This window comes from Manis pentadactyla, chromosome 8 (assembly GCF_030020395.1).
Source record: "Manis pentadactyla isolate mManPen7 chromosome 8, mManPen7.hap1, whole genome shotgun sequence".
Taxonomy (NCBI): domain Eukaryota; kingdom Metazoa; phylum Chordata; class Mammalia; order Pholidota; family Manidae; genus Manis; species Manis pentadactyla.
The window spans coordinates 72063305-72088794 of NC_080026.1; the positions used below are offsets into that span (position 1 = coordinate 72063305).

At 40.3% G+C, this 25490-nt stretch overlaps 1 protein-coding gene across 3 annotated transcripts in view; it reads right to left on the reverse strand.

Annotated features, from left to right (window-relative positions):
• Positions 1-1352: 1352 nt before the first annotated feature.
• The window catches only part of LIPM (lipase family member M), a 30151-nt gene continuing 6013 nt past the window's right edge, over positions 1353-25490 (reverse strand). The window contains exons 2-10 of one of the 3 annotated variants that reach the window (XM_036924059.2): positions 20183-20288; positions 17124-17241; positions 11170-11368; positions 10192-10301; positions 7760-7896; positions 7477-7623; positions 6168-6239; positions 4837-4908; positions 1353-2037 (exon numbers count right to left, since the gene is read on the reverse strand). In XM_036924059.2, the coding sequence (XP_036779954.1) occupies positions 1759-2037; positions 4837-4908; positions 6168-6239; positions 7477-7623; positions 7760-7896; positions 10192-10301; positions 11170-11368; positions 17124-17241; positions 20183-20288 (1240 nt within the window). In that variant the 3' untranslated portion in view covers positions 1353-1758. Of the gene's footprint in view, positions 2038-4836; positions 4909-6167; positions 6240-7476; positions 7624-7759; positions 7897-10191; positions 10302-11169; positions 11369-17123; positions 17242-20182; positions 20617-25490 lie in introns of those variants that run through there. The other 2 variants (XM_057505861.1, XM_036924058.2) reach the window with 2 other exon arrangements.

Here is a 25490-nt window from a genome sequence, read left to right on the forward strand (position 1 = left end):
TCTGGATTATACTTCTAGAGGAGAGCTTGTGAATACCAAATATCTGTCTCAAGTCCTTGAATTTTGCAACCCAAGACTGAATCACGAATATCTTTAGACATGGACTAAGCCAAACTACGTGCAGTAACAAATAGGGTCTAAGAACGGAAGATTTACCATCCTTGAGCAGAACAAAGGTTTAATAAAAATTAAATCCAGGAATATTTATTGAACTATATGCAGGCCCTTAGGGCACATACTTTGTGAGGGAAGTAGGAGTGTGTAAATACAGATTCTGAAGCTCTTAAATGTCTCTTAAATCACTTAAGATACCTTTGCATTGAACTGAGCTACCAGGTGACTCCAGGGGATTGAAAAACCAAGTGAACTTCACATACTAATATACCTTCAACACCCAGCAGTATACCTTTGATTTGGTTTCAGTTTTAAAAAATAATGCTATTGCTCATTTGTTGAGTAATTTATAACTGTCATCTTTGAAACTGTGTGAAAATCAAACAATTTTCTAAAGAAATAAATCCAGATCTGTGAATGAGCTGGGTGATTGTCTAACAGTAACTTTGTCAAGATAAAAGGATAAAATATGGGATAATTTGTTGCATGATGTTCATGACATGATAAAACTTTCTTCCTAGCTTTTAATTTTTGAGGGTGGAAAACTGGGTGTGGGTAAAATTGCAGTATTTCCAGAATCTCTCACCTGGCCTTCCTGCATCTTCATATCAATAGGTGTTTCCAAGGGATGGAGAGAAGAGTCCATCTCCATATCAGTAGGTGACTACAAGAGGTTGGGGAACAAGGGCATATTTGGACTGGAGAAGTTGGGTGGGGTCCCTTTTTGCAGTCAGGTTGTGAGAGACAGGGGCGAGCAGAAGTGGACGACTGCTGGTAGGCAATAAATGGGTTTCCCCACTTTATTTCTCCCTTTGACTGATTTCAGCTTCAAACGTTATTTGCCCTGAGGTGGGAACATATTTGCCCCCAGAGCTATACTGGGCCAGACGTTTGTAGCCAGTAGGTCCCCTAGCAACAGGCTATAAACTCAAACAAGCTTGGACTAGAATGAAGATACTGAAATACACATACATGTTTAATGCGATGCATAATGGGTTTATTGGAAAACCCGTAAATATCCTTCTTGAGACACAACTATAAAACTTGGCCCTTTCTGTAGATGCTTAAAATGTTTTTCATCCATATTGTACATAGATATTAAAAAAAATTTTTCTTGTTGTTCTTAAGCAGCTCAGCTCTCTGAGGTAGTGTTATGTCGCTATGGCAACAAGGTGAAAATGTCCAGCTGATTTTGTCAAAGTCAACAACAATCCAGAGATTCAAGACTTCTGTCTCTGTCCCAATTTATCATTTTACTTTATTGCTCCAAAAATATGGCTTACAGAAAAAAAATTAATGTTTTAAGGAGGTTTACCTGAATGACATATAGAGAATGCCTAGGTCATTTCTAGTGGTTAGGTGAAGCCTACCCTTCAAGATGGTAAAATATATAATAGCACATGAAACCCATTTTCACTCAATGAGTAGTTTAATTAACTGAAAGACAAAAAACAAAACAACTTAAATGTCAGTTTTAGTGCCAAATGCAGGAAATCGGAAGGAATATGTACTACATCTCTGCCCTCCCTTCTCCACCTCCCTTCTACTGATATGGTAGGTTTTCAATTCTGGAAATCCTTAAAGACCTCCATTCTCAGACCCCAGCCCGATCTGCTATGAGGTTTTTCCTAAAATTTGTCAGTATCAGATGCTTTGCCGTCTGACCCCACATGTTCCCTGGAAAAGGCTGGTCTCCTCCTGCTTCATCAGATGTATGATTTCATTGTACATACGGTGAGGGGCATCCAGACCCCAGATGAAATCCACGTGTGCCCATTCGGGAATGTTCTTATGGTATATAAGGTTGGTCATGTCGGACAGCAATGTTTTCACATCATCTGGGTTTGAAAGCCAGTCCTGACCTCCAGTCCACATTGCTGTAGGGACTGTCATGTCTCTGACTTTGTACCTCATGGGAGTTGGCTAGAAAAGAGGAATAGTTTTTGACTGTAGATAACATTTGACTTCCAAAGTCATAATTTACATTTTAAATAAATAGGGTAAATATGCCCTGTGTATGACAAAAGTCTCATTGGAGCCTACAGAGCTGCAATAACAATTTCTGCTCCAGTCCCTTCTTGAAGGTAAAGTTGCTTAACCTTGCTGAATCTCAATTTATTCATCTGCAAAATGGGAATGAGATTTGTAATAACAATTTACTAGGTTAATTGACAAAATATGTAAATTGCCTAGCACTTTTAAGCATTAATTTTTTATTCTTTTTCTTTTAGTAAATATTTTACATACAAAGTGCCTTTAAAAGATAGTGTTCCTGTCCTTTTAAAAGATAATTTCACAAAAGTTTCTTGAGGCCAGAGTTTGAGGCATTCCACAGAGAATGTAATCTACTGAGAAGACTTCCAGGTCTTCAGAGACTTTATGAGGCCAACAGAAAGGTCTTGAGGCCAGCCCAGCTTGACCGCAGCTCCAGAACACGGGGATATCAACAGCACTGGAACTCAGGTAGTTTGAACCAAGGGGAGGTAAAAAATTGGATTCATGATCCAGTCTCCCATCACCCAAAGATGGGTATCTAGGATTGCTAAGCCTTGAGAATTTCCCTTATTCAAGTAGTGCTACTAGATCAGACAGGCTGGCTGAGCTCTTGAGGCTAATTAGCATCCAGAACTTTCAACAGTAAAGTTGAATCCATTCCTTACTCAGAAAATGCACCCTGGAGCTGAGGTTCCAACCCAGGCAGTCTTTTTGTTCCTCTTTGTGGCTTTCTAAGGATTTGGAGGGATAGCCTGCGATGTTGTGATTTCTAGTAAATATATATTTGGTTTTCATCCATTTTGGGCACAGAGCTCTTAAAACCCTTGAAATCTCCTAAGTGAGGAGAGCCCAAGGTGTCTTCTGTTATGTTAATGAGGCAACTTTTGGAGCAGGTGGCATCTGGTTGCCAGAGGAGCCAAGTGTGTGATTAGAGGGTTGGAATTTTCAGCCCCACTCCTTCCCCACCCCTACCCCTTCCTCCAGGGAGGAGAGAGAGGCTGGAGCTTGAGTTCAATCGCCAGTGGTCAGTGATTTAATCAATCATGTCTATGAATTGAAGCCTCCATAATGACCAAAAAGACAGACCAGAGAGCTCAGGGTTTGAGGGGAGTGGTGTGCCTGGAGAGGGCATGGAAGGTCCATTCTGCTTTCTCTGTATTTTTCCGTAGGCATCTCTTCCATCTGGCTCTTCTTGAATTACATCCTTTTTACAGTAAACTGGAAATCTAATAAGTGAAATGTTTATCTAAGTTCTGTGAGCTGGTTTAGCAAATTAATCAAACCTGAGGAGGGGGTCATTGGAACCCCTGATCATAGCCAGTCAGTCAGAAGCACGTGTAACAATCCAGGCTGGAGACAGGCATCTGAATCAGAGGGCCGTCTTGTGGGACTGAGCCCTTAACCTGTGGAATCTGACACTGTCTCTGGGTAGACAGTGTCACTTTAGTTAAATTGTAGGACACTCAGCTGGTGGCCAGCTGGGTGGGGAAATCACTCTCCACACATGCGTACATCAGAATTTGGTGATCAGAACTACCTTTTATAGCTTAATTTAACTATGAAAGATTGGAACATTCTATGGAGCAGGTAATAATTATTTTTCATCTTACAGGTGAAAAGACTGAACTGAATTCAGGTCTAGCTCTAAGGCTCTGAGATTCTATGACACCTTTTTGTATGTGTGTTTTCTCTTCCTTTCCATGACCATTCACTGATGCCTATTTTTGTATGAGTCAGTTCTCTAGAACTTAAGACATTAAATGTTGATATATTAAAACTATCTTGGAACTGCAATGATTTGCTGCAAATCTCTAAAGACATATTTTGGGAAACAGTGAAGAAGGACCTAAAAAAATAGCTGATACCTGTGTTAAGAGTTGCTGTTCAGGGGCACTACGCAGTCTGTCCAGTTTCCTAGCCTTTTGTAGCTAGTTGATGTACAGAAGTAGACGTGAAGTGTGATAGGAGACTCACAAGATCAGACAGTGCCCATTCAGCTCCCTCCAGCTCTCTGTTTATATGGTTGATATTAGTTTACATCCACACACAAGCTCATCAAATAAGTTCACTGAAGGTTTTATGCTCAGAAGAGTATAATATCCACTTCTGATTCTCCACGTATTACACATATTTTTAGGTAGTGTCATAACATTCTTTTCATATTTTTCACTTGCAAGTTACAGATTCACTAAAAGTGTGACCAGGGAGAATCTCTAAGTTATCTAGCCCAATAATTTTAAAAGATGAAGTCTAGGCCTGGAGAATCAAAACAGCTTGTCCACGATCACACCAGGTTATAGACTGAGGCCGGACTAACACAGTAATCTTCACTTGCCGTTTAATGCTCTTTTACTGGCCTGTCATACAACCTCACCTCTGTCATCCTTATGTTTTTTGTTTTTTTTTATCCTAGAAGGATCATTCTAGTAACCACTACAGACTATATTCCTCCCTTCACTGAATCTTACCCCATCTTGCTCCTTAGAAGCCCCGTGCCTTGTCCATAAAGGCAGCCTCATCACTGAAGTTCGAGTTCATTATCAAAGCAGGAGGCCTCTCAGCTAAGCTGTCGATTTTCCAACTTTGAAATGGAGTCAAACCCCAAAAATTATTTTCTACTTGAATTCTCATATTTATTCCCATCTGTACAATAAATTGCCCTCCTAGCTCTCCTCTCACCCATTTCAAAAGTGTGTGTGTGTAGCAGATGGTATTTGTTTTCCTCACCTGATTGCCTTTCTCCAGATTTTTAGTCTCGTTCCCCCAGTCAAATGCCCGGAGTTCCCCAGAATACACTGCCTGAAAGGAAACAAAAATGACATGGCATACAGATGTGTCCCTGGGTAAGGATGGGAGGAGCAGTGGGAATGTGCTACATAGTCTGCGATTGTAAGGGAGGCAGAGGAGGAGGCTGAGGCTGCTCTTACTTTCAGTGTTGGGATAACCCTCAGGGAAGAGAATAAGGCAAGAGTAAGGCCCCTCCGGGAGGAAAACGTGCTGCACTTGACCGTCATGTTATACAACCCCTGGAAGTGCATCTCCCTAGGAGTCTATGCACATGGGTATTCTGCACAACTCTGTAAGCTACCCTGGGAAAGCACCCCCTAGAGCTGTGCAATGTGATTCCAGGAGAAAGTGACCAAAATGTAACCAACTCAGAATTCTCTGGTTTTGATTATAAAATCAGTCTCTCTCTCTCTCTCTCTGCCACACACACACACACACACACGCATGCACAATGACCTTAGAACAGTCGGACTAGGCTCTAAATTATTAGAGAAAAAGATAGTACCAGTATTTATTATTTAGGTATATTATTGCTATTCGATGAACTTCCTGCTTGAATTAAGGGCTCCCCATTTTTTTTAAACCAAGTTTTCGATTTTTAGTGGTTGACTATCTGAGGCTGGTTATGCTCTAGCTCTGTCCTTACATCCACCCTGATCTCCAAAGTCAGTCAGGGACACCTACAGTATCATCTATACTGAGCAATGCTGGGTGCAGTGCTTCCTCATATGTGAAAGAATAATTAGCATTTACACTGTCCTTGAATCAATTCTGAAGGTTTTACCTCGGATCCAGCACTCTACCCCTAAAGACAGTCCAGGTGACGCACTGGGAATCAGGACTTGCCGTCCAATGACTACAGGAGGAGTCTGCAGCACAGAGGACTCCGTGAACACCCCCCAGGTACTTAGGTCTCGCCTGCACATTTGTACTACTATCTTATCACACTGCTGGAGTAGCCCAAAAGGAGGATGTGGAAAAGACCTCCAGCCTCCTCTTTGGGGTGGTTAGAAACAGAAAGGTCTGGGGCCATCAGAATTCACCCTTTCAAGGTCCCCTCAAGATGTCTTTGGGCCAGTCCTTTTCTCCCATCTCCTGAAAAACCTCAGTGCTCTAGATTCAATTCACAGTTGAAACAGCATTGACAGGACCACTTTTCATGTTGGAATAAATGCAAAATGACCCTGGGGCTGTCCAAAGGGCATCCTTTGATTATTCTAGATAAAATGCATAAAGACCTTTAACAAAGACTACAGATTCAACATTCCCACCTGGCTCCAGTGTAGGATATTTTGCACAGATGTTCCAGCAGGAGTATGAGCTACATATACATTTGCTCGGCTCTGTAACAAAGCATGAATGGTTTGTGGGACATGGAAAAACTCACAAGATGTGCACCTTGTCAAGATCAAATCTCCAGGATGTCAGACTAAGAAATGGGAACATTAAATTATCAGCAATTATCCATGAAACAATAATATACACATGCACATAAATAAAAAATGCCACCAAATGCATTCCTGGTCATCTGTTTGTCATCTGAGAAGAACTGACTTCTGACTTCTTTAAAAAAATTTTACTAGAATAATTAAGGATGAGGGCTCTAGAATAGATCCTGTATTTAAATCCTACCTTTGCCATTTAATTTTTAGGGGAATTTGGGCGAGTTATTTAATCGACTAAATCTCAGAATACTAACCTGTAAAGTGGGAACATCAATAATACCTGTCTCATAGGGTTGTCACAGGGAGTAACATTGCCTGGTACATAAATATGCTTATCAAATGGTAGCTATTAATCGTATTATTAATGAAATGGGAAAATATCTTCAAGAATTAGACAGATGTATTCTTCCAGCTGCTGAGAGTGCTGCTGACAGATGAGCCCCCTCTCTCCAGTCTCCTTAGGGGATTGTCCCAGGTACAGAGAGCTGCCCTGCCCAAGGCCTCCCTCTCCCTGTGCAATCTGCACACATGATGCGGGCATAGAAAGATCCAGCCCTTCCCCTCTAACTTGGGACAGTTCTGCAGGGTCACCCTATCTTCACACATCTCTGTAGGATCAACTGAGACCCCCATGGAGACTCCACTACAACTTGACTCTTTCACCCACCAAATCCTGTTCCTTTCCTTCTCCATCTCGGAGTGTGCTTTCTGGGGAACCCACATGGTGACCCCGTCCCCAACTGGTAAATACGCCTGAGTCAAACTGAAGCCCTGAGTGTTCCTTTAAACTACAAACTAGAAAGACTTGAGTAGAAAGCAGGGTGGGTGACACATGGCAGTTCTCTTTTGACTGCTGGGTTCTAATCACTTTTTCAAATCTGTTAATTCACCATAGTAAAGCTGCTTTCAGACCTCTTCCATCTAGAACCTAGAAAGGTAATATCTAGCCATGCCCTTTGGTTAACCTGGCCTCAGCCGAGGTGGAAGTGCTTCCCGCCTATTACTATGATTTGAAGAAAACTGAGTTACTTGGAGTATCTCATTTCCCCAAGTCTTTCTTGGCATTAACGCCTTCTCAGGGAGTGATACTAATAACTCTGCTTTGGGAAACAGAATTTACTAGGCTCCCACTTACCACGTTCATATTGTTTGTGTTAAATCCTCCCAGAAGTAACATGATATTGCTACAAATCTGATCAAGAATCACCTGGCCACAAAGGTAAATAACAAACTTTCTGAGAAATCTCGTCTGGTATAGAAATTCTTGTTTACCAAACAATCCCTGTAAAAATATGAAATGGAATATTAGTCATTAAATTTTAGTCAAGAAATGGCTCTAATCTGAAAGTGTATATTTTAGCAAATTGGGTTAGAAGACTCTTCTTCCTAGACAAGGAATTATCTGAGGAGTCACGTACCTTGATCATCATAGCCGGGAGCAACAAAAATTTGGTACCAGGGCCTTTTGCATGTTTAACAGTGGCTATGGGAGCTAAAGCAAAATACATTTTGATTTTCTGAGCCAGCTCTGGCATGGTGGAAAATGCAATAAAGGCTGCAAGAGAACAAATATTTTAGTGTGATATCAATATCCTAGAACTCCTAAAATGCTTAGTTCACTTTTATCAAGATATTTCAGTAATTAGGTGTGATTGTGTCTTAACTCTCCTATGAAATTAAAAGCTCCTTGAGGGAGACAACATCAGCAGCAAATTTCTGTGTTCCCTATGGCATGTAGCATATTTACTTTCTAGTAGTAGATTCTCATTGAATTATTGAATTAAATTATTGAGTCCAATAATATGGTCTTTGAGAAAATATATTTGTTGAGAAGTAACTATATGTTAGACACTTTCCTGGGGACTTTCATGATTCTTACCTCATTTAATTTTCAGACTCTTGTCAAGTATTTTTAATAAATCTCTATAGTGAAAGCAATGGAGAATTAGAGAAACTATCTGTTTTATTGGTAACAAGTACAATCTGTACATAATGGGCATTGAGTTAATAGGGATTTTGCTGGTTTTCCTTGATCCCTAACTTCTCTGGAACCCCAATTGTAATGCAATCTAGTAGACAAGTTGTCTAGTGAGCTGGATTCCAACTCTTATTTTTCTCACAGCCTCAGAATGGTTAAATCAGTGTGTGACTCAGTTTCCATATTTATAAAATTCCCCAAATTACCACTGTAGAGGGATGATCTCTATGGAGTCTTTGGGAGAAAAAGGCTATTGTATAAATCCAAGGCATGGTCATTATATTTGAAATACTATGTATCTGTTTCAAAAGAACTTGTGTACTCTTTCTGCCTAGACTGATATTTGCAATTTGATGGGGAGTGGAGCTGGACAGAAGAAAATTAGAATCATGAGACTTCTGTCTAGTTCCTAGAAGGTAAGTGTGTATTAGGGAAGAGTGATTCCTTCTCTACTTTTCCTTCCATGTCATCGGGTTTGCCAGGCAAAAGCAAAGGCAGGCGCAGGAGTGACTTACTAGCTTTTCTCTGCCAGTTTTACCATTAATAGAACTGGGTTGAAAATACATTAAACTGTATTCCACCTTATCTCTGACCCTATTAGAACTCCCCTCAAATGTCAAGATCTGAGAACTCTAGATAACTTCTCCCAGAAGCAGTTCTTTTTATGCAAAGTAAGTACAGTGTCTCCATATTAATAGCTCCATGGTTGATTACTAGAAGAATCCTCTGCTTTTTGCTCTTTCTTCTTCTGGAAATAGCATTAAGCCTCATTGTGAACACCTTTGTCTTCATGTTAAGTTGCATAATTTGAGTAAAGAAAAAAATTTTTTAAAGGCCTCTGATATCAGAATGCAAGCATGGGTGCCACCCTAACTTTCTTTCTATGAAGTTCATGGTGAAACAAAGCTTCATGGGAATCGAAAAATCCAGAGAAGAAAATATGAAAATATGAAGAAGAATATTCCTTCACTAAAAAGCATCAGTTAAAAATGAGCTAATTGGACTTGTGTCCTGGGTTCCAGTAGGTGTGTGGTCACCTGCCTTCTTAGAATCCGTCTCTCCAGACTTCATCTTTGGGTTTGGCTCAGGTGAAAGTAAAGAGCTCTTCTCAGCCCTCTGCAGAGAGCCTTCTCCTCGTGGGCACACTGTGCCTCTCCTGATCTGCCCTCATCCTCATTTTTACCAATCACATTTTTTTCCACTGGCCTGGGGAGGATGGCTGTAAACTCCACTCCCATCTCCCTAGGCAGGTGATCTGTGTCCTAGACAGGCCATGAATTAAGGTTTCTCACAAATTCCTCAAAAGTGAAAGGACAATAGCACATGATTCTAGACACTGGCTTTGGGAAAGAAAAAGACCTGAATAAAATCCTCCATCAGTTCTGTTTATAGAGGATGACAATGCTTACTTTTTATTGATTGCCTTTTATGTGCCTGAACTCAGGGCTTCATTCATTCAATGCACTTATTGAGTATGTTCTCTGGGCCAGAAGCTACTCTTAATGGCTGTGCCCTTGACAAGATCCTGGCCTTCACAGAGCTTATGTACATTATCATTGAATAGTCCAAACACCTCCAGTACCCCGAAGAGGGAGTTATGATGCCCATTTTATAGATGAGGAAACAGACCAGAGGGGTTAAATAAGTTGCTCAAGGACATTCACCTAAGAGGTTGTAGAGTCAGATGTGATTTGATTTATTTAGTTCTCTCTCAATTTAATCCCCATTTCCCAGAGCCGTTAGAGCCTGTCTCTGAAGAGTGAAAGGCCAGACCTGGGAGAAGTGTACTATGGCTCATATCCCAGACATAGCTGTGTGCCATAATGCTCACATTTCCTCCAAGTATACAAACCTGCTTTCCTTGGAACCTACCCATGGTGGTGCCCTGTGAATAGCCGACATAATAGATCTTTTCCTGACCCGTTTTCTGCAAAATAAAGTTTATGACTGCAGGAAGGTCAAACCTAGCCATCTCATCATAACTATAGGGGGAAAAGACAAAGTTATATGAAAAATTATAATCAGAAACAAGCAAAAGCATCCCTGTAGTTTGCAAACAGACCCCTAATTCTTTAGCCCCAAAAGCTTGTTACTGCGCCCCTCACAACATTCAGAATGGATTTGTTTCAAACCTGCAATGCATGGGAGCGCCTGCAGACACAGGCATTTTTGCAAACTGCTGTTTCCTCCAGATGTTATTACAGTGTGATAACCATCTTTAAGAAATAGTTATTGAGGACATGACCCACATCCTAGTAGATGTGTCCGATTATAGTATTAGCAGAACAGCACAGGCCATGCAGATTCATTTATATGAGAAGTTATTAAAGATGCTGCAAGGAGCACCATCATTCTCTGATGAAATGGGTAAAGAGCAGTTGCATGTAAATGGTAATTTAAATAAAAACATTAAAAACCTTTTGTAAGAGTGTGAGAATGTGTTGGTCAAACTGATAGTCCCTAAGGCTTAATAGCTTATTTATGTCTCTAATGTTGCCTCTGTTCATCTCGTGGGGGTACTTGTCCTTGTCCTTGGTCATGGAATAGTTATTCCCCTGATACCCATCTACAAGGAAATGGACCCACACTTCTCTCAGTCCAGCCTCAGTCACCCAGCACAAACGACTATTCTCACCCCATTAGCCAGACCCACCTTCTCCTTGGGGAGCCCAAGCCCCCCACTACTTCCCTGGATGAATCACTTGTTAAGTAAAACCATTGGGGGACATTCCACAGGATACACTGATGACCCGACCAAAGTGAGTCACCCAAATACTAGAAGCCACTGTTCTTTCCCCAGCTCTCCCACAGGCCTCCATGGCCACCTCCACTCTCAGAACGGTCATATACCTGAAAGCCCAGAACTCGTCTTGCTCTATGGAGAGGCTCTTGTGCTTCTGAGACCAGGTGTTTCCCCTGCTGTTCGCCATCCACACGTCAAAACCAGCATCTGCCAGGATGAAGCCCAGGCTGTTGTTGGGCAGGTTGGAAATCCAGTTGCTGGCATCTCCGAGCAGCCCATGCTGCAGTAACACCACAGGCCTGGGACCTACAAAAAAGAGAGAATCTCAACTGGGAGAAATGTGCTCCCCTTTTGTTGTTATCCTCTATTGTGCAAGGACTTTCAAGTTAGACAAAATTTCAAGTTCACATTTTGATTTAGCTGATGGATTGTCTTGGCCTCCTCCTTAACCTCTCTGCATCCTGATTTCCTTGTCAGAAAAATAGGATTTTTGTTATGATTAAGTAAAATAGTGCACAGGAGCAGATGGAATAATGCCTGGTGCAGAGAAAGGATTAATAAAGCTCAGCTTCTTTTGCTGTTTTTTGTGTGGTTCTTACTATTACCAGACTTGTCTGGGCACCTCAGAGGCTATTGGAAGTGCCCAGGAGGTAGTGTAGTATAAGGATTAAGCTAATTGTATAACTACAATATAATTATAAATGTATATATATCAATATATTAAATATATAATGTATATTATATATATTTATATATATATGTATTATACCATATATATAATCATTTAATGATTGTGGGCCCTTCATGTCAAAAGGATCCACAAATTAGCTTGAAAGGGCTCCCACTGTTCAAATTTAGGCGAATTTGAGAATCCAAATAATGAAAGCAATAAATTATATCCCATTGAAGAAATTAAGAATGGATGAGTTTATATTGATATCAATCAATAAATGAATTTAAAAAATTAGGAGAGAAGGGAAAGCTCTTATTTGCAGTATATGTCATTTAATAAATATAGGAAGTTTGAAAGTTTGATAGTGTTATAAAAAACTGATGAGTGCTAAAATTAGTGGCTGAAAGTATGAAGAAATGTTTTTAAGATATTTACATATCCTGAAAATACCTCCTCACAAATTACTTATTAATTACAAAGGGAAAAATACTGAATTTACAGAAGAAAATTTGACAGACACCACCTTAACAGAGTGATCAAAGCTAGTATCACTAACGGAACTGGACCCCTAACTTACATCACTCACAAAATTTAACTTGAAATGGATTAAAGGCTTAAATGCAAGACCTGAAACTGTGGAATTCCTAGAGGAAAAAAGAGGGGAAAGAGCTCTGTTTTTTCAGCCTTAGAAATGATTTTTTTTTTTTAGATAGAACACCAAAAGCACGGCAACAAAAGCAAAAATAAGTAAGTGAGACTACTTGGACTAAAAATCAGCAGGGTGCAAAGGCAACTTAGGGGATGGGAGGTAATACTATACAAACCATGATAAGGAGCTAATATTAAAAAATACTAAGGAACTCATACAACTCAATAGCCAAAAAAACCAAATAATCTGATTGAAAAGTGGGCAAAGTTTCTGAGTGGACATTTTGTCAAAGAAGACACAGAAATGGCCAAAAGTACATGAAAAGATGCTGAGTATCACTCATCACCAGAGCAATGCAGTCAAAATCACTATGAGATATAATCTCACACGTTAGAATGACTTTTATCAAAAAGAAGAGATAACTAGTGTTGAGGATATTGAAGAAAAGGAAATCCTTGTACATAGTAGGTGGGAATGTAAATTGGTGCAGCCATTATGGAAAAAAAAACCTCAAAAAATTAAAAATAGAACTACCGAATGATCTAGCAATCCCACTTCTGGGTATATATCCAAAGGTAATGAAATCAGTATCTCAAAGAGATATCTGCACCCCCATGTCCATTGCAGCATTATGAGATATAGAAATAACCTAATTGTCAACTCACGAATGGACAAAGAAGATGTGGTATATATATACATGTATATATTATTAAGCCATAAGAAAGAAGGAAATCATGCCATTTGAGATAAACATGGATGAAACCAGAGGATGTTATGCTAAGTGAAATTAGCCAGGCATAGAAACACATATACCTCACTTATATGTGGACTATTGAAAAAAAAAGAGGAACTCATAGAAACAGAGTTGGAATGGTGATAATTAGGGGCTGAGGGTTAGGGGGAATACTGGTTAAAGGATACAAGTCTTCAGCTGTAAGATGAATAATTTCTGGAGATCCAATGTACAGCATGGTAACTATAATCAATACTGTATTGTATACTTAAAATTCACTATGAGAGTATATTTAAAGCATCCTTACTGCACACACACGTACACACATACACAAAATAAAATGGTAACTGATGGATGTGTTGACTAACCTGATTGTGGTAATTTGAATATGGACCATGGAGTAAATGCTATTGTCAATCAGTATTAGTTTTCTAATTTTGATAAATGCATTGTGATTATAGAAGAGAATATCCTTCTTAGTGAAGGGGATCAGGATTAGAACCCCACCCCCACCCCCAGTCAAGATATGCCACTTTGGCATAAGAATTATTTTGTGCTGAAGGCATTTGAATTCCTGAAATCCATTATCTGCCTAAAAGTAAAGCCCCACAAATAACTTGATTGTTATAAACTCCTTCCCAGGGAGCAGCTCTAATCTTCTCTTCCCAGGGATGAGAAATTGGCACCATAACCAGAGATCATCACTAACTGTCATGTCTCCCACCTATTCTCCTAAGGGCCCACTGATCTTTCCCAAAAGTTACTTGCTTTTCCGTAAGTACCCTTTCTCCTTCCCCTTTCCCCTACTACGTTGGGTACATAGACCTCAAATCCTAAGTACCCTTTTGAGTTATCATTTCTGAGGGCTCCCATGTGTATGTGTTGTGCCCAGGTGAATAAACCTCTGCTTCTTTTTCTCTTGTTAATCTCTTTTGTCAGTCTGATTCTCAGGGCTCCAGTCAGAGACCTAAGACCTAAGAGTAGCAGAAAAAGGTTTTTTTCCCCTTTCCAGTGTTAGGAAATACATACTGAAGTGTTTAGGGGTAAATGGGCATGATAACTCAAACTTAACATTAAAGGTTTTTGAGAAAATAATATGATACAGAAAAAGAGACAGAGAGAGAAGAAATGATAAAATAAGTGTGGGCAAAACGTAATCTACAACTAGTAGATCAGGGTAAAGAGTATATGGCAGTTCTTTGTTACTGTTCTTGGAAACTTTCTTTAAGTTTGAAATAATACCAAAATACAATTTATAAAAATATCAGTAGGGAATAAAGAAGGATTAAAGGCTTTAGAAATTCTAACATGTTACATAAATTAAGGTAAGTGTAAGTACATCATTTCTGACATTAGCAAGTACTATTGAAAGATGAAGAAAATGCACCTTTAGGAGGAAAAACATCATGTTTTTGATAGAACTTGTGGAAACTAGATCAGATCATAGACGTAATGCCCACACCACAGCACTTAAGAGTAGGCCTGGAGCAAAGAGTAGCTTTGTTGCTGTTATTCGTGCTGTGATTTGCTAAGGCACTGATGCTCTGAGCTTATTAGTGAAACAAGGATACAATTGCCCACCTCGCACGGTTTGGGGAATTAATTGAGATGCTGTGTATTAGGCATTGCTTGACCTCTTATAAGATGGCAGCTCATATTTCGGTGAACTGAGTCCTTATGCAGTCTCCCTGCAGGATGAGGGCCTTCCTGCAGTGGACTCATCGAACATCTGGGCAGTATCATGAACTCCCTTTGTTCATTTTATCCCTTGGGGGAGTGAACTTGAGGGCTGCTAGTACCGGACTAGGAGAAAGTAACTCAAGGCTATTGTATGTTTTCCTTTATGTCTGGTCACTGAGTTCACCCTCTCAGCCTTCAAGGAGGTGACCTCAAAGTGCAGTGATAAGACCGAGGTGGACCAATGCTCCTCGTGGAATCTTTGGGACATTTCCCATGGCTGGGGCCAGCTTGGCTTTGCTTAGCTGTACAGTTTGGACTTGCAGTTCATTTAGTGAAAGAGCTGGCTTATCAATGCTGTGTCATTTCAAATATCCCCGATAGTCATGGGCTTTCATTTAAATTATAGCCCGCAGGTGAGTGTGTGAGGTTACTCTTTAAAAAGCTGTCATTTCTGAGGATGGCCCAGATTATTTCCTCTCTTGATATAAATATTTGAAGCTAACAATGATTATTTGATAAAGTAAGATTTTAAACAGGTCTTTTTTTGGTCACAAGATTATAAACATCTTTCAGTTGTTTTAAGTATGAATTTCATTGATGCTGTTTTTGAAGAGATGGTCGATAAATTTCTTTTTCTTCAGGGCCAGGAGATTTCCTCTTTGAGGAAGCCAGTGTGAGCTGCAGGACCAGCACCAGACGTTAGAGGGGGGTGTTCTGCACTGCCTGGACCCAGAAGGCTGATCTCTTCAACTCCACACTCCCGGGGATGCACGTGCAGTTTAAGTAAACAGGATATGGGAAGACAAACTCCATCCATAAATAAGGGGTTGCAGGTAGCCCCTGAACTTAAGAGGTGCTGCGGTCACTAGATTTCTTGGAAGAACCATTCCTTGTTTACCTCCTAGGATTTGTGAGATTTAGTGAAAAGTTCTGTGTCTCCAGGCTATTTACTTTTATTATAAAATTCATTCATTCATTCCACATATACTTACTGACACCTACAATGTGCTTGGCACTAATTTAGGCACTGGGCATAGCCTTGAACAAAATAGATAACTTCGAATTACATTCTGGTTGGTGGAGACAGTTAATAAATCAATAAGCAAATATCTATCATATCAGGTAGTAAGTGCTATGAGAAAAAGTAAGTAGGAATGGGTACACCTCAATAGGTGGCAAGGGGTTGCTAGTTTTGAATAGTATGGTCAGGGGAAGAGTATGATAGAGGGGCCTGATGGAAGGACCAGGGCAAACTGTGAATAAGTGATGAAACAGTGGTCCAGGGGAGAGCTACAAGTTCAAAGGCACCAAAGTGGGAGCTTGCTGGGCATGTACAAAGCAGAGTTGTGCAGCTGGTGTAAAAAACAGCTGGTTTTCCAAGATCTGAACAAGTATAGATTGGAATAAAACAGAACCATGAAGCTTCTTTACACCAAAGACCCATAGCATTTGTCCAGTGCTTTCTGGTCCTAGTTGAGAATGTGTACTGTAGTGGTAGACGGATCCTGATTTGAATACAGGTTTCGCAACATTCTAGCAAGTTACTCAACCTCTGTGAGTGGCAATTTCTTATTAGTATTGTGAAAGATCAGTGAGACTAGTGCAAATAAAGCACTTAGCATTGTACCCAGCATATAGAAAGAACACAGTAAGAAATTACATTATCTGTACTCATGACAGATAATGCAGTTGCTGCATAAACATTGAGCTAGAGTACCAAAAGGAATAGAGCCAAATGGAGATGGAGGATGGATGCACTTTAATCAGTAAAACATTTTAAGAGCCAGCAATAGCTGAAAACCCCACCTAAAAAAATGGGATTATGTGAACTATGGAAATATGTGCCAAAAATTAAAAATGTATATAAAGTGCCTAATTCCTAAAAAGACCTCAGTGCAAAGCTGAACATCTTAAATATTTAATTTTCTGTTTGGATGGGGAACATAGAGTGTCCCGGGGTGGACATCAGGCACCATACTGGAGTTTTATGTTCTTCCTGGGCAGGGGTTGATGGGTCTATTCAGACCTTCAGTGGATATTCTAGAATATTTATATGGGAGGGGCTTGGGGAATGGGTTACATGCTAGAAAGGGTCAGGAAATGGACTTTTCTTGAAGGTCCTTTTTCAAAAGCAAACATGTTTACTGGAGATAATTGGGGATGGGATGGTGGTGATGGCGATAATGGGAAAACTAAAGCCATCTCTGGCCTGAACAATGGGCCCTGGTCTGCACCAAAAGCCCAGACGCCCTTATGCATGCTCGGATCACAAGGAAGTCGACTGTAGGGAAGACCGCAGTGTTGGGGTGCCAGAGGTGGGCCATACCTGTCCTCCTGGGTCGCGCTAGGCCTTGAGGAATTCTGTTCACAGACAGGATATACCCATCTTCCGTTGCAACTTCATACTCCTCATGGGGATAGCCTTGGTGTTGGATGATTTCACTCTGCGGAGAAAGCAGGGTTTTTCATGAAGTTCAGTTTTATATGACTATATTTCCAACGATCCAAAAGTAAAACGTGAAGAAATGAATTCCTTGATACTGGAAGAAGTAGACAAGAAATTCCTTGTTTTTCCCAGCTAACCATGATATCTTAGAGAAATTAACCAGCCGCCTCCAGTTCTCCCTTTCTTTATCTGTAGTGTGGAAACTGGGCTAGAATGGCCTTGGGCCCAGGATCAAAAGCATCAGTGCCACTTGAGCACTTGTGAGATGCAGGTTTCCCCCCAAAGCAATTGACCGGGAATGCTGAGGATGGGGCCCAGTGATCTGTGTGTCAACAAACTCATTGGGAAATTCTGGTGCAGTCTAATGTTTGAGAACCACTGGCCCAGAGCACTGATTCCAGAACTTGGGCTTGCGTCAGAATCATCTGGGCACTTAGACATACAGATTCCTGGGCCCCCTTCAGTTAGGGATCAGGCCGAAGGGACACTTGCCCCAGGACAGCTTATGGGAACCTCTGGGCTGTGCATTCCCCAAGTTCTCTCCAGCTGTAAAACCACAGACACAAGAGTAGTAGTTCTTAACATTTGTAGGTCAAGGATCCCTCAGTGAATTTGAGGAGAACTATACAAATGGATAGGCATATGGACACACAAACATGATTTTGCATACACTTTCAGGGTTTCAGATTCCTTGTTGCCTATATATATATATGGATTCTTGGTTAAGGACCTCATTCTATACAGCTGTTACATATAGAAACTCTTTGTAAAATATTAAACTGCAGAGGTCTCCTAACTATCCTCGCTCTTCTTGCCTGCTGTCATCAGCCAGAAAATGAAGAAATTATTTTTATCAGTTGCTGCTCTAAAAGAAACAAAAGGGGGAAAAGCTAGGTGCCAAATGCCCAGTGTAGTATATGGGGCAAGAAAAGGGCATAGGAGTTAAAAGTCCTGGAGTCCCATTGCTTGAGTTTTAATCCTGGCTTTAACACGAATACACAAACTGCCTTATAGGATCTTGGGAAATTCAGTTAACCTATCCTTATTCTTCAGCTTATTCAGCTGCAAGTTAGGTGTACATATGATTTATACTCCATAGGATGATTGCAAGGAATGTAGAAAGATCATGCACATAGAACACTAACTAAATTATCTGGTACTCAATTAGCATCGGCTACTAATATAATTAAAAACCATCCCCACTCTCTTAAGTAACTCCTATTCATCTTTCAGACTTCAGGTTAAGAAACCTTTCTTCAGAAAAAATTTCCTAAATTCCTTGGATTAGGTCCTCCTATTTTATGTTTTCTTTGATTCCACTCCTCTTGTAGTTAGTAATCAAGTATCTTTATCTCTGATGGATTGAAAGCTCCATGAATTCAGGACTTCTGATATACTTAGATCTCTTTGTAACATCAGTGCATAACATGGTATCAGGGGCCCAACAGGTGCTCAATGAACACTTACTAGAAAAATACATGAATGAAGCCAGTTGTATACCAAAATATAGGATAGATTATATCCATATAAATCAGTACATGTGTTCAGACTCTGAATCACTTTTATCTTATTTCATTTAACTTATACCAGCAATTACATGAATTTCCTATTTTACGTTCCCTCGCTACACATAGCTATTCAATGGCAGAATCCAATTCAATGGATTTTAGTCTCAGGATTCCTGAATCACCAACATTGTGTAGATGTGGGGCATACCCAGTGGGCAAGGCGCAGAGAAACTGGCTCTGCCTACAGCTAAAAAGATTCCCTCCACCCAATAACCCAGAGCAATTTGTGTGGAACCTTCTTGGGACTAGGAGGAAGGCTTCTACAGATCCACACCAATTTGCCCACCCCAGTATCTGATTAAGCCTCAAAGACAGTTAGTTGTTGGAATGATCAAAGGAAACTTAATATTTGGCAACATGTAGATTCAGAATATTTGTGTGGCAGTGTTAGAATCCATTCAAGGAGGCGTCTGTGAAAACATTCTTAAATCTGTATAAAAGCTTGTTAAGTCTATGACAATTTATAGAGCACAAACATTGCAGCAATCATTTTACTCATTTGGAGGTAACCCCTCTTCACCTGGGAAGACTGGTTACAATTACGAGCTCCGTGTTTGGGCAGGCCTGTGTAGCTCTACCACCTACCAGAGGTGTGGCTAATTTAAGTTGCTTAACCTCTTTAATCCCAGTTCCTTGACTTGAAAAGTGGGTGTGATCATGTCTATTGCACAGAGCAATGAAGATTGAATGAAAGAGTATTTCCATAGCTTGCATCACAATGTCCACTATGGGATGTGTTACCACAGAGTGGACATTACTAAAACTCAACAAAAATAATCTGCAAGTAAGTGAAAAAAGTTCTCTGGGATACCAAAAGAGATGTCACCTCATTCATGAATTTTACTCATGAGAAGCCCTCTCTAGGGTCTTTTATTCACTAGGGCCCTTTTATTGCCTGTCAATGAGTTATCAGTCCAAACAGGAAAGGATAGATTAAGAAGATACAGAATACTACCAGAAGTGGGAGTCCCAATAGGAAGAAGCAAGGGCTGTCAACTTTCCAATATGGGAGGAAGTAGAAGAAGAATAAAAAGTACAGACAAAATGGAAATAATCAAGAGTTTGGATGTGTCCCAGTGATTTCCCTGCTCACAGAATGCACCTAAGAATTCAAGAAAAAGGTAAATTGTGTTTGAATCCCAAAAGGATTAAATCATTTGCCCAAGTTTAGTGAATTTGTTTGAGGAGAACCCAGCTCCTCACACACAGTTTTGCACTCTTTCCAGTACAATATGCTGATTTTGACTGTGCTCTGCTACAAAAAATCACCACCATGTATAAATATGATAGATCATGCAGATAATACAGAGATGCAAACATTAACAGGTAAGGCACTTCATTTTCCCCCAAACTTGGACAATCCCAACTTACAATATTCATGAATGCTTCTGGGTCCGCAGCTTTAGTTGGCATACATCCAGAATTCACATTTCTTTGGAACAAATACGTCACGAGAATCAGAAGCCACATCTCCATTCTGTGTGAAACAATCCATTCTCTTGACAAGATTTTTGACATGGTCCAACATCTACATTTACGGTTTCCTGGCAATATAATAACTAATTCTAAAGTCAGAAGAATCTGTAGGTTTAAAAACTATTAAATATTTTCCAGCAGTAATTCCTTGCCCAAATTCCAAAGCAAATTGGACAAGCTTGGTTAATAAGAACGAAAGAACACAGAGTGGAATGGAACGTTGTCTGGGATGTCTCAATACCATCTGGCCCCTCCTACTCCCTCACACACAATTTACAATTACCAATCCCTTAACTTCTAGGTATTAGATGCAACCTGAAGTTAAGTGCATACAGCCCATAAAAAGCCCGCTCTTCATCCTCAGGTAATGAGGACCATAAAGACATCTCTTTCTTTTTTGCCTGGTTTCTAACTTTCTTTGATTGGTAGAAAGACATGGAGTCTGCAGAAAACATTACAAGTTTCTGTAGTCATATTCTAGGGCTCAGCCATCACTGTCCTTTGGTTGAAAATGTAGTGCTATGTATTTTTCATTAAAGTGTCAAAAAATTTTAGAACATTTTCTATTTTTAGTGATGGCTGAGAACGTTGATTGGAAGAAAATGAATCTTCCATGTTTAGGCTCGATTAAACAGATGTAAACAAAAATTTTATTTTGGGTTGTAATCAGTAGTTAATTGCTGAGAGATTAATTAGATGGATACCTGGTAATTAACTCATCTGCAATAACTAAAATGAGTCGCAGACTAGTTATTTGCATGGACTAAATGTCCTAGTTCAATCGACTGTGTGGCAATGTGAGCAATTCCTTAGCTTACTAATAGTTAAGCAGGCCAGGAGGATAAGCTTCTTGTCATTTTAAGTAAAGAATGTGTTAGAATTTCAGAAAAAAAAATGTGACATAATGTAAAATGATACTTTAATTTTACATCAGCTCTGCAGAACTGAGCTAACAGCAGCCACACCAATTCAGACTGTAGGAAATGTGGTTGGTGAAGGAGCCGAAGCTAAAACAGGAAAGATGAGTCTGTGAGAAAGTAGCAGCCCACAGTCTCAGCCTCACCCACTCTGGGCTGGCCGGAAGGTGATGCTGGAAGCCTGCAGTTCTTATCTGGACTAATCTCAACCTTGCTTGTCTGACGTGCTCAGCAGGACCCACCTGACCTACTTTAGGAGAGCAGTGGAAGCATTTGTCTAACACTGCAGAGCCGCGTGTCCTTTGGCACCTGCTAATCTCACTCTGATGTTAGGCAAAATGGGACTGTAGAAGAAAACTTTGGTTTCCACTGTTGACATTTTAGGTTTTTAAACTTTCATACAGCCAGAAAGAAAGGAAAATCTCATTCAGCGCTTTCATTTTTAGAAATGTGGAGACATATTACGTTAACAGTTACACAAATAAAACAGGACAAAGCAAACAACAACAACAAAATAAAAATAAAAAATAACCCAGGAACACAAGAGTAAAAAAAGAGAAAAAATCCCTGGAACTGGGAGAGAATTCCACTTTACTATTTGAGTTGCAGGTTGAAGGGCTCTCAAGCTAATGATACTTTCCTCCAATGTTGAGCTGAGTTTTATTAAAACAATGATTCAGGTTTAGAAACTGAAACCTTGCGTCCAGTGGGAGCTGTGCCATGGAATCCAGCTGAAATTCCGCGTCAATGTTCTTCTCAGAATCACTCTGTGATCCAACCACATGAACTTCCTTACTGAGTCAAACTCACGTCCTGCTTCTTTTCTCTCAATATGAGTTATCTCACAGGAGATTGTAGGCTTTAAGGCAAATGGTCTTTTGGTTCATCTTCCATTACAGGTTGTCAGGCATGCATGAAAACCTATGATTCTCATTTTGACACCAATCAATATTTCTCAGCTACATTTTTCAACATATGATGGTTCTTTTAAAAAAAAATACAAACTTTTATTTTAGAATAAAGTGCAATTCTAAAATAAGTTGTAGTTAAGTTGAGAAACTGAGAGTTTTGGGAAAATATTTAAAACATTATTGTGAACTAAAACAATAGAATGTACTTAGCATTTATTCTTAGCCACAAGGAAAACCACAGGATTTAAAAATAACGTTTGCACAGTACTGAGGTTTCCAGGATTTTAGAAGGTATAACCTAAAAAGTGAGTTAATTCCTAAAAACACAAATATTCATACCTTAAAAAAGAAAGTTCCCTTAGCCTTTGTTTCTCTAGGAAAGTTTTTATTTCTTCTTTATTTCTGAAGGACAGTTTTGCTGGATAAAGTATTCTTGGCTGGAGCTTCTTTCTTTCAGAATTCTTGGGAAGAGCGTTGTGTATTTTCCTCGGTTCTTGTCCCCTCCATGACAAAGATTTGAAGGGCAGAGACACAGTAGTGAAGCAGAGTAAAATTTTTATTTAAAGTTACTTAAAGAGAGAAAAAGTGCAGTAGTTGACCTCAGGGAGGAGAAGCACCTTGAAAGGTTTAAGTTTTATTAAAAGAGAGAAAGTCTACGCGCTTACAAAGTGCGAGTGACCCCAGAGAGAGGTGTGCACTGAAAGGTTGGGGGTTCCCCATTTTAAGAATTTTTCAGGAACGTAACCAAGGGCTGGGAGTGCAGCCTTGTTAAGTGGTCTCAAGATGTTTATCTTTGATGAGACATTAAGTTTCTTATCAGTCCTCTCGGAAATTCTACAAAATTAACATAAGAAATTTACTGCTTTTGTCCCCTCCCAGGATGGCAGCTTCCTGGTTAGGGAGCATATCAATTAAGATTGGCTGCCCAGCACCCAAGGTGGGCTGAGTTATTGTCTGTTTGCTAAAGAGTAAGTTAAGAATCTTAACTTCTTAACTTTCAGGATTTTAAAGTGCAGTCTTATCTTTAAGGTGGAATCCTTTCTGCCTTTTACTCTGTTGTTGGGCCTGCTTGCTAAATTAGTTTCCCAGGTTGCAAATTACTTGATTAGAGCTGAAGGAGAGAAAAAACAGCATATAAGTAAAGTTAAAAAATAAGCTGGGCTGGCGACTAACACAATAAAGACATGGGCTATGTTGAGGTATCCTCCTTTATCTGGGGAATATTCAAACATTCCAGACCAAGTTACTCTTGGCTTTTTGAGCTTTAACTGATTAACTCATTAAATCTGGGTCTTTTTTAGTGGACTTTCCTGGCCTTATTCCCTTTCTACCCCACTCATACCTATTTTCCTGCCTAACAGAATGAATATAGAATCCCATTCTCTCCTGGCCTGCAAGGTTTCTGCTGAGAAATCCACTGATAGCCTTGTAGGGGTGTGGTAAAAAGCCAAGGAAGCCAAGGAGACAAAGTTTCTGTTGAGGCTTCAGGAATGAGGAAGAATCACAGGTGCTTGGGTGCTTGAGATTGAAACAATGTAACAATGTACCCCCCCCCCATCCCACCAGGACTCAGTGGTATGGAACAGCTTGTTGATAATAGTCATGGAAGCCCATTAGTTGATAATATGGTATCTGATTAACCTTTACAGAGATAGATTAAAATGTAACTATTATCCTGAATACCCTATAGTAACCTAATAGCTCCCACTGCAAGGGTTCCTGGGTGCTGACTCCCCCCTAACCTTGTGGTGAATGTATAAAAGGCATAGCCCTGCTGTGCTCAGCCTTTGGATAAGAATCTGGTGAGCCAGTACCAGCACTAATGACTGCTGTTTCTCGCCCAATGTCTCAGTGTCCCAACTTTTTATTCGTAGTTCTTGTGGTTCCTGCAACAGGGGTTCCCTTATTTGAGATAAATTTTTTTCCCATTGCTGCTTTTAAAATTCTCTTTGATTTAAGGCAGTTCTGTTATAATGGGTCTCAGAGAAGATTGTTTTGAATTGAAATTTTGGAGTGACCTATTAGCTTCATAGACTTGGATATCCAAATCTCTTCCCAGATTTGGGAAATTTTTCACCATATTTCTTTAAATAAGCTTTCCACTCCTTTCTTCCTCTCTCTTCTAGGACTCCAGTGATGTGTGCCTTGTTTTTCTTAATGGCATCCCATAGGCTTTCTTTGATCCTTTTCATTCCTTTTTTGTTTTTGCTCCTCTGATTGGGTCATTTCAGTTGATCTGTCTTTAAGCTCACCAATTCATTCTTTTGTTGCTCAGATCTGCTATTCAAACTCTCTATTGAATTCTTCAGTTCAACCACAGTATTCTTAAGCTCCAAAACTTCTGTTTGGGTCTTTTTGCTTTTCTAGCTCTGTTAAACTTCTCATTTGTTCTTGTATAAATTTCCTCATGTCATTAAACTATTATCTGTGTTCTCTTTTATCTCTCTAAGTATCTTTATTGTGAATTATTTGCCAGGCAGTTCCTGAATCTCCATTTCTTTTGGGCCAGTTACTGGACATTTACCATATTCCTTTGGTAGAAGGCATATTTCCCCCATTCTTCATGATTTCCGTAGCGTTGCATAGGTGTCTGTTCATTTGAGGAAGGAGTCATGTCTTTCAGCCTTTGTGGCCTGGTTTTGGTAAGAGAAGCCTTTTACCCATGGGTGAGGGCATGCTGGCATGCTATAATCCCAGGTCTAGTGGTGTAAGGGGCCAAGTGTCAGGAGTGTGGCAGCACCAGGTCCAGGAAGGAATGATGTCTTTTTGGCTCACTCTGCTAGGTCCACAACATCAACAGCTGTGTGGTCCTTGTTGAACACTGAAGTGTTCTGCAGTAGCTGTAAGGGCCATTGGGGCCCTCAGCAGGACCTCCAGGTCTAGCAGCTAAGACTAGGGTAGGCAACAGTGATGGCTGGAGCTGGTGTTGTGCATGCCCTAAACTGTGGGGCTGGTGCAGGTGCCTATGTAGTTGCAGGGGCTGATTGCACACATGCATGCAGTGGTGGGGCTAGAGAAGAAAGCAAGGGCCAGACCTAACTGTGGGCATCTTGGCAGCTGTCAACACACTTGCCTGTGACTGCATAGTCTCTCCTTGGGCATGGGCATGGCAGTGGGAGTCAGTGACAGTTATCAGGCTGGTGGTGTGCAAGTGCACAGCTGGAGGGACTAGCTCTGAGTGTGTGCACAGCAGAGGAAGTCAGCCATGGGCGTCTGTACTCATGCAACTGCAGAGACCTGGGCCGGCTGCTGGTGCAGTGGAGGCAAGCAGGAGGGAGTGAGAGGGGACTCAGTCAGCTGGTATCAGAGAATGTGAATACTTGTGCAGAGAAAACTGATGCGACCTTCAGGGAATCTGTGGTAGCTGTGCTGACT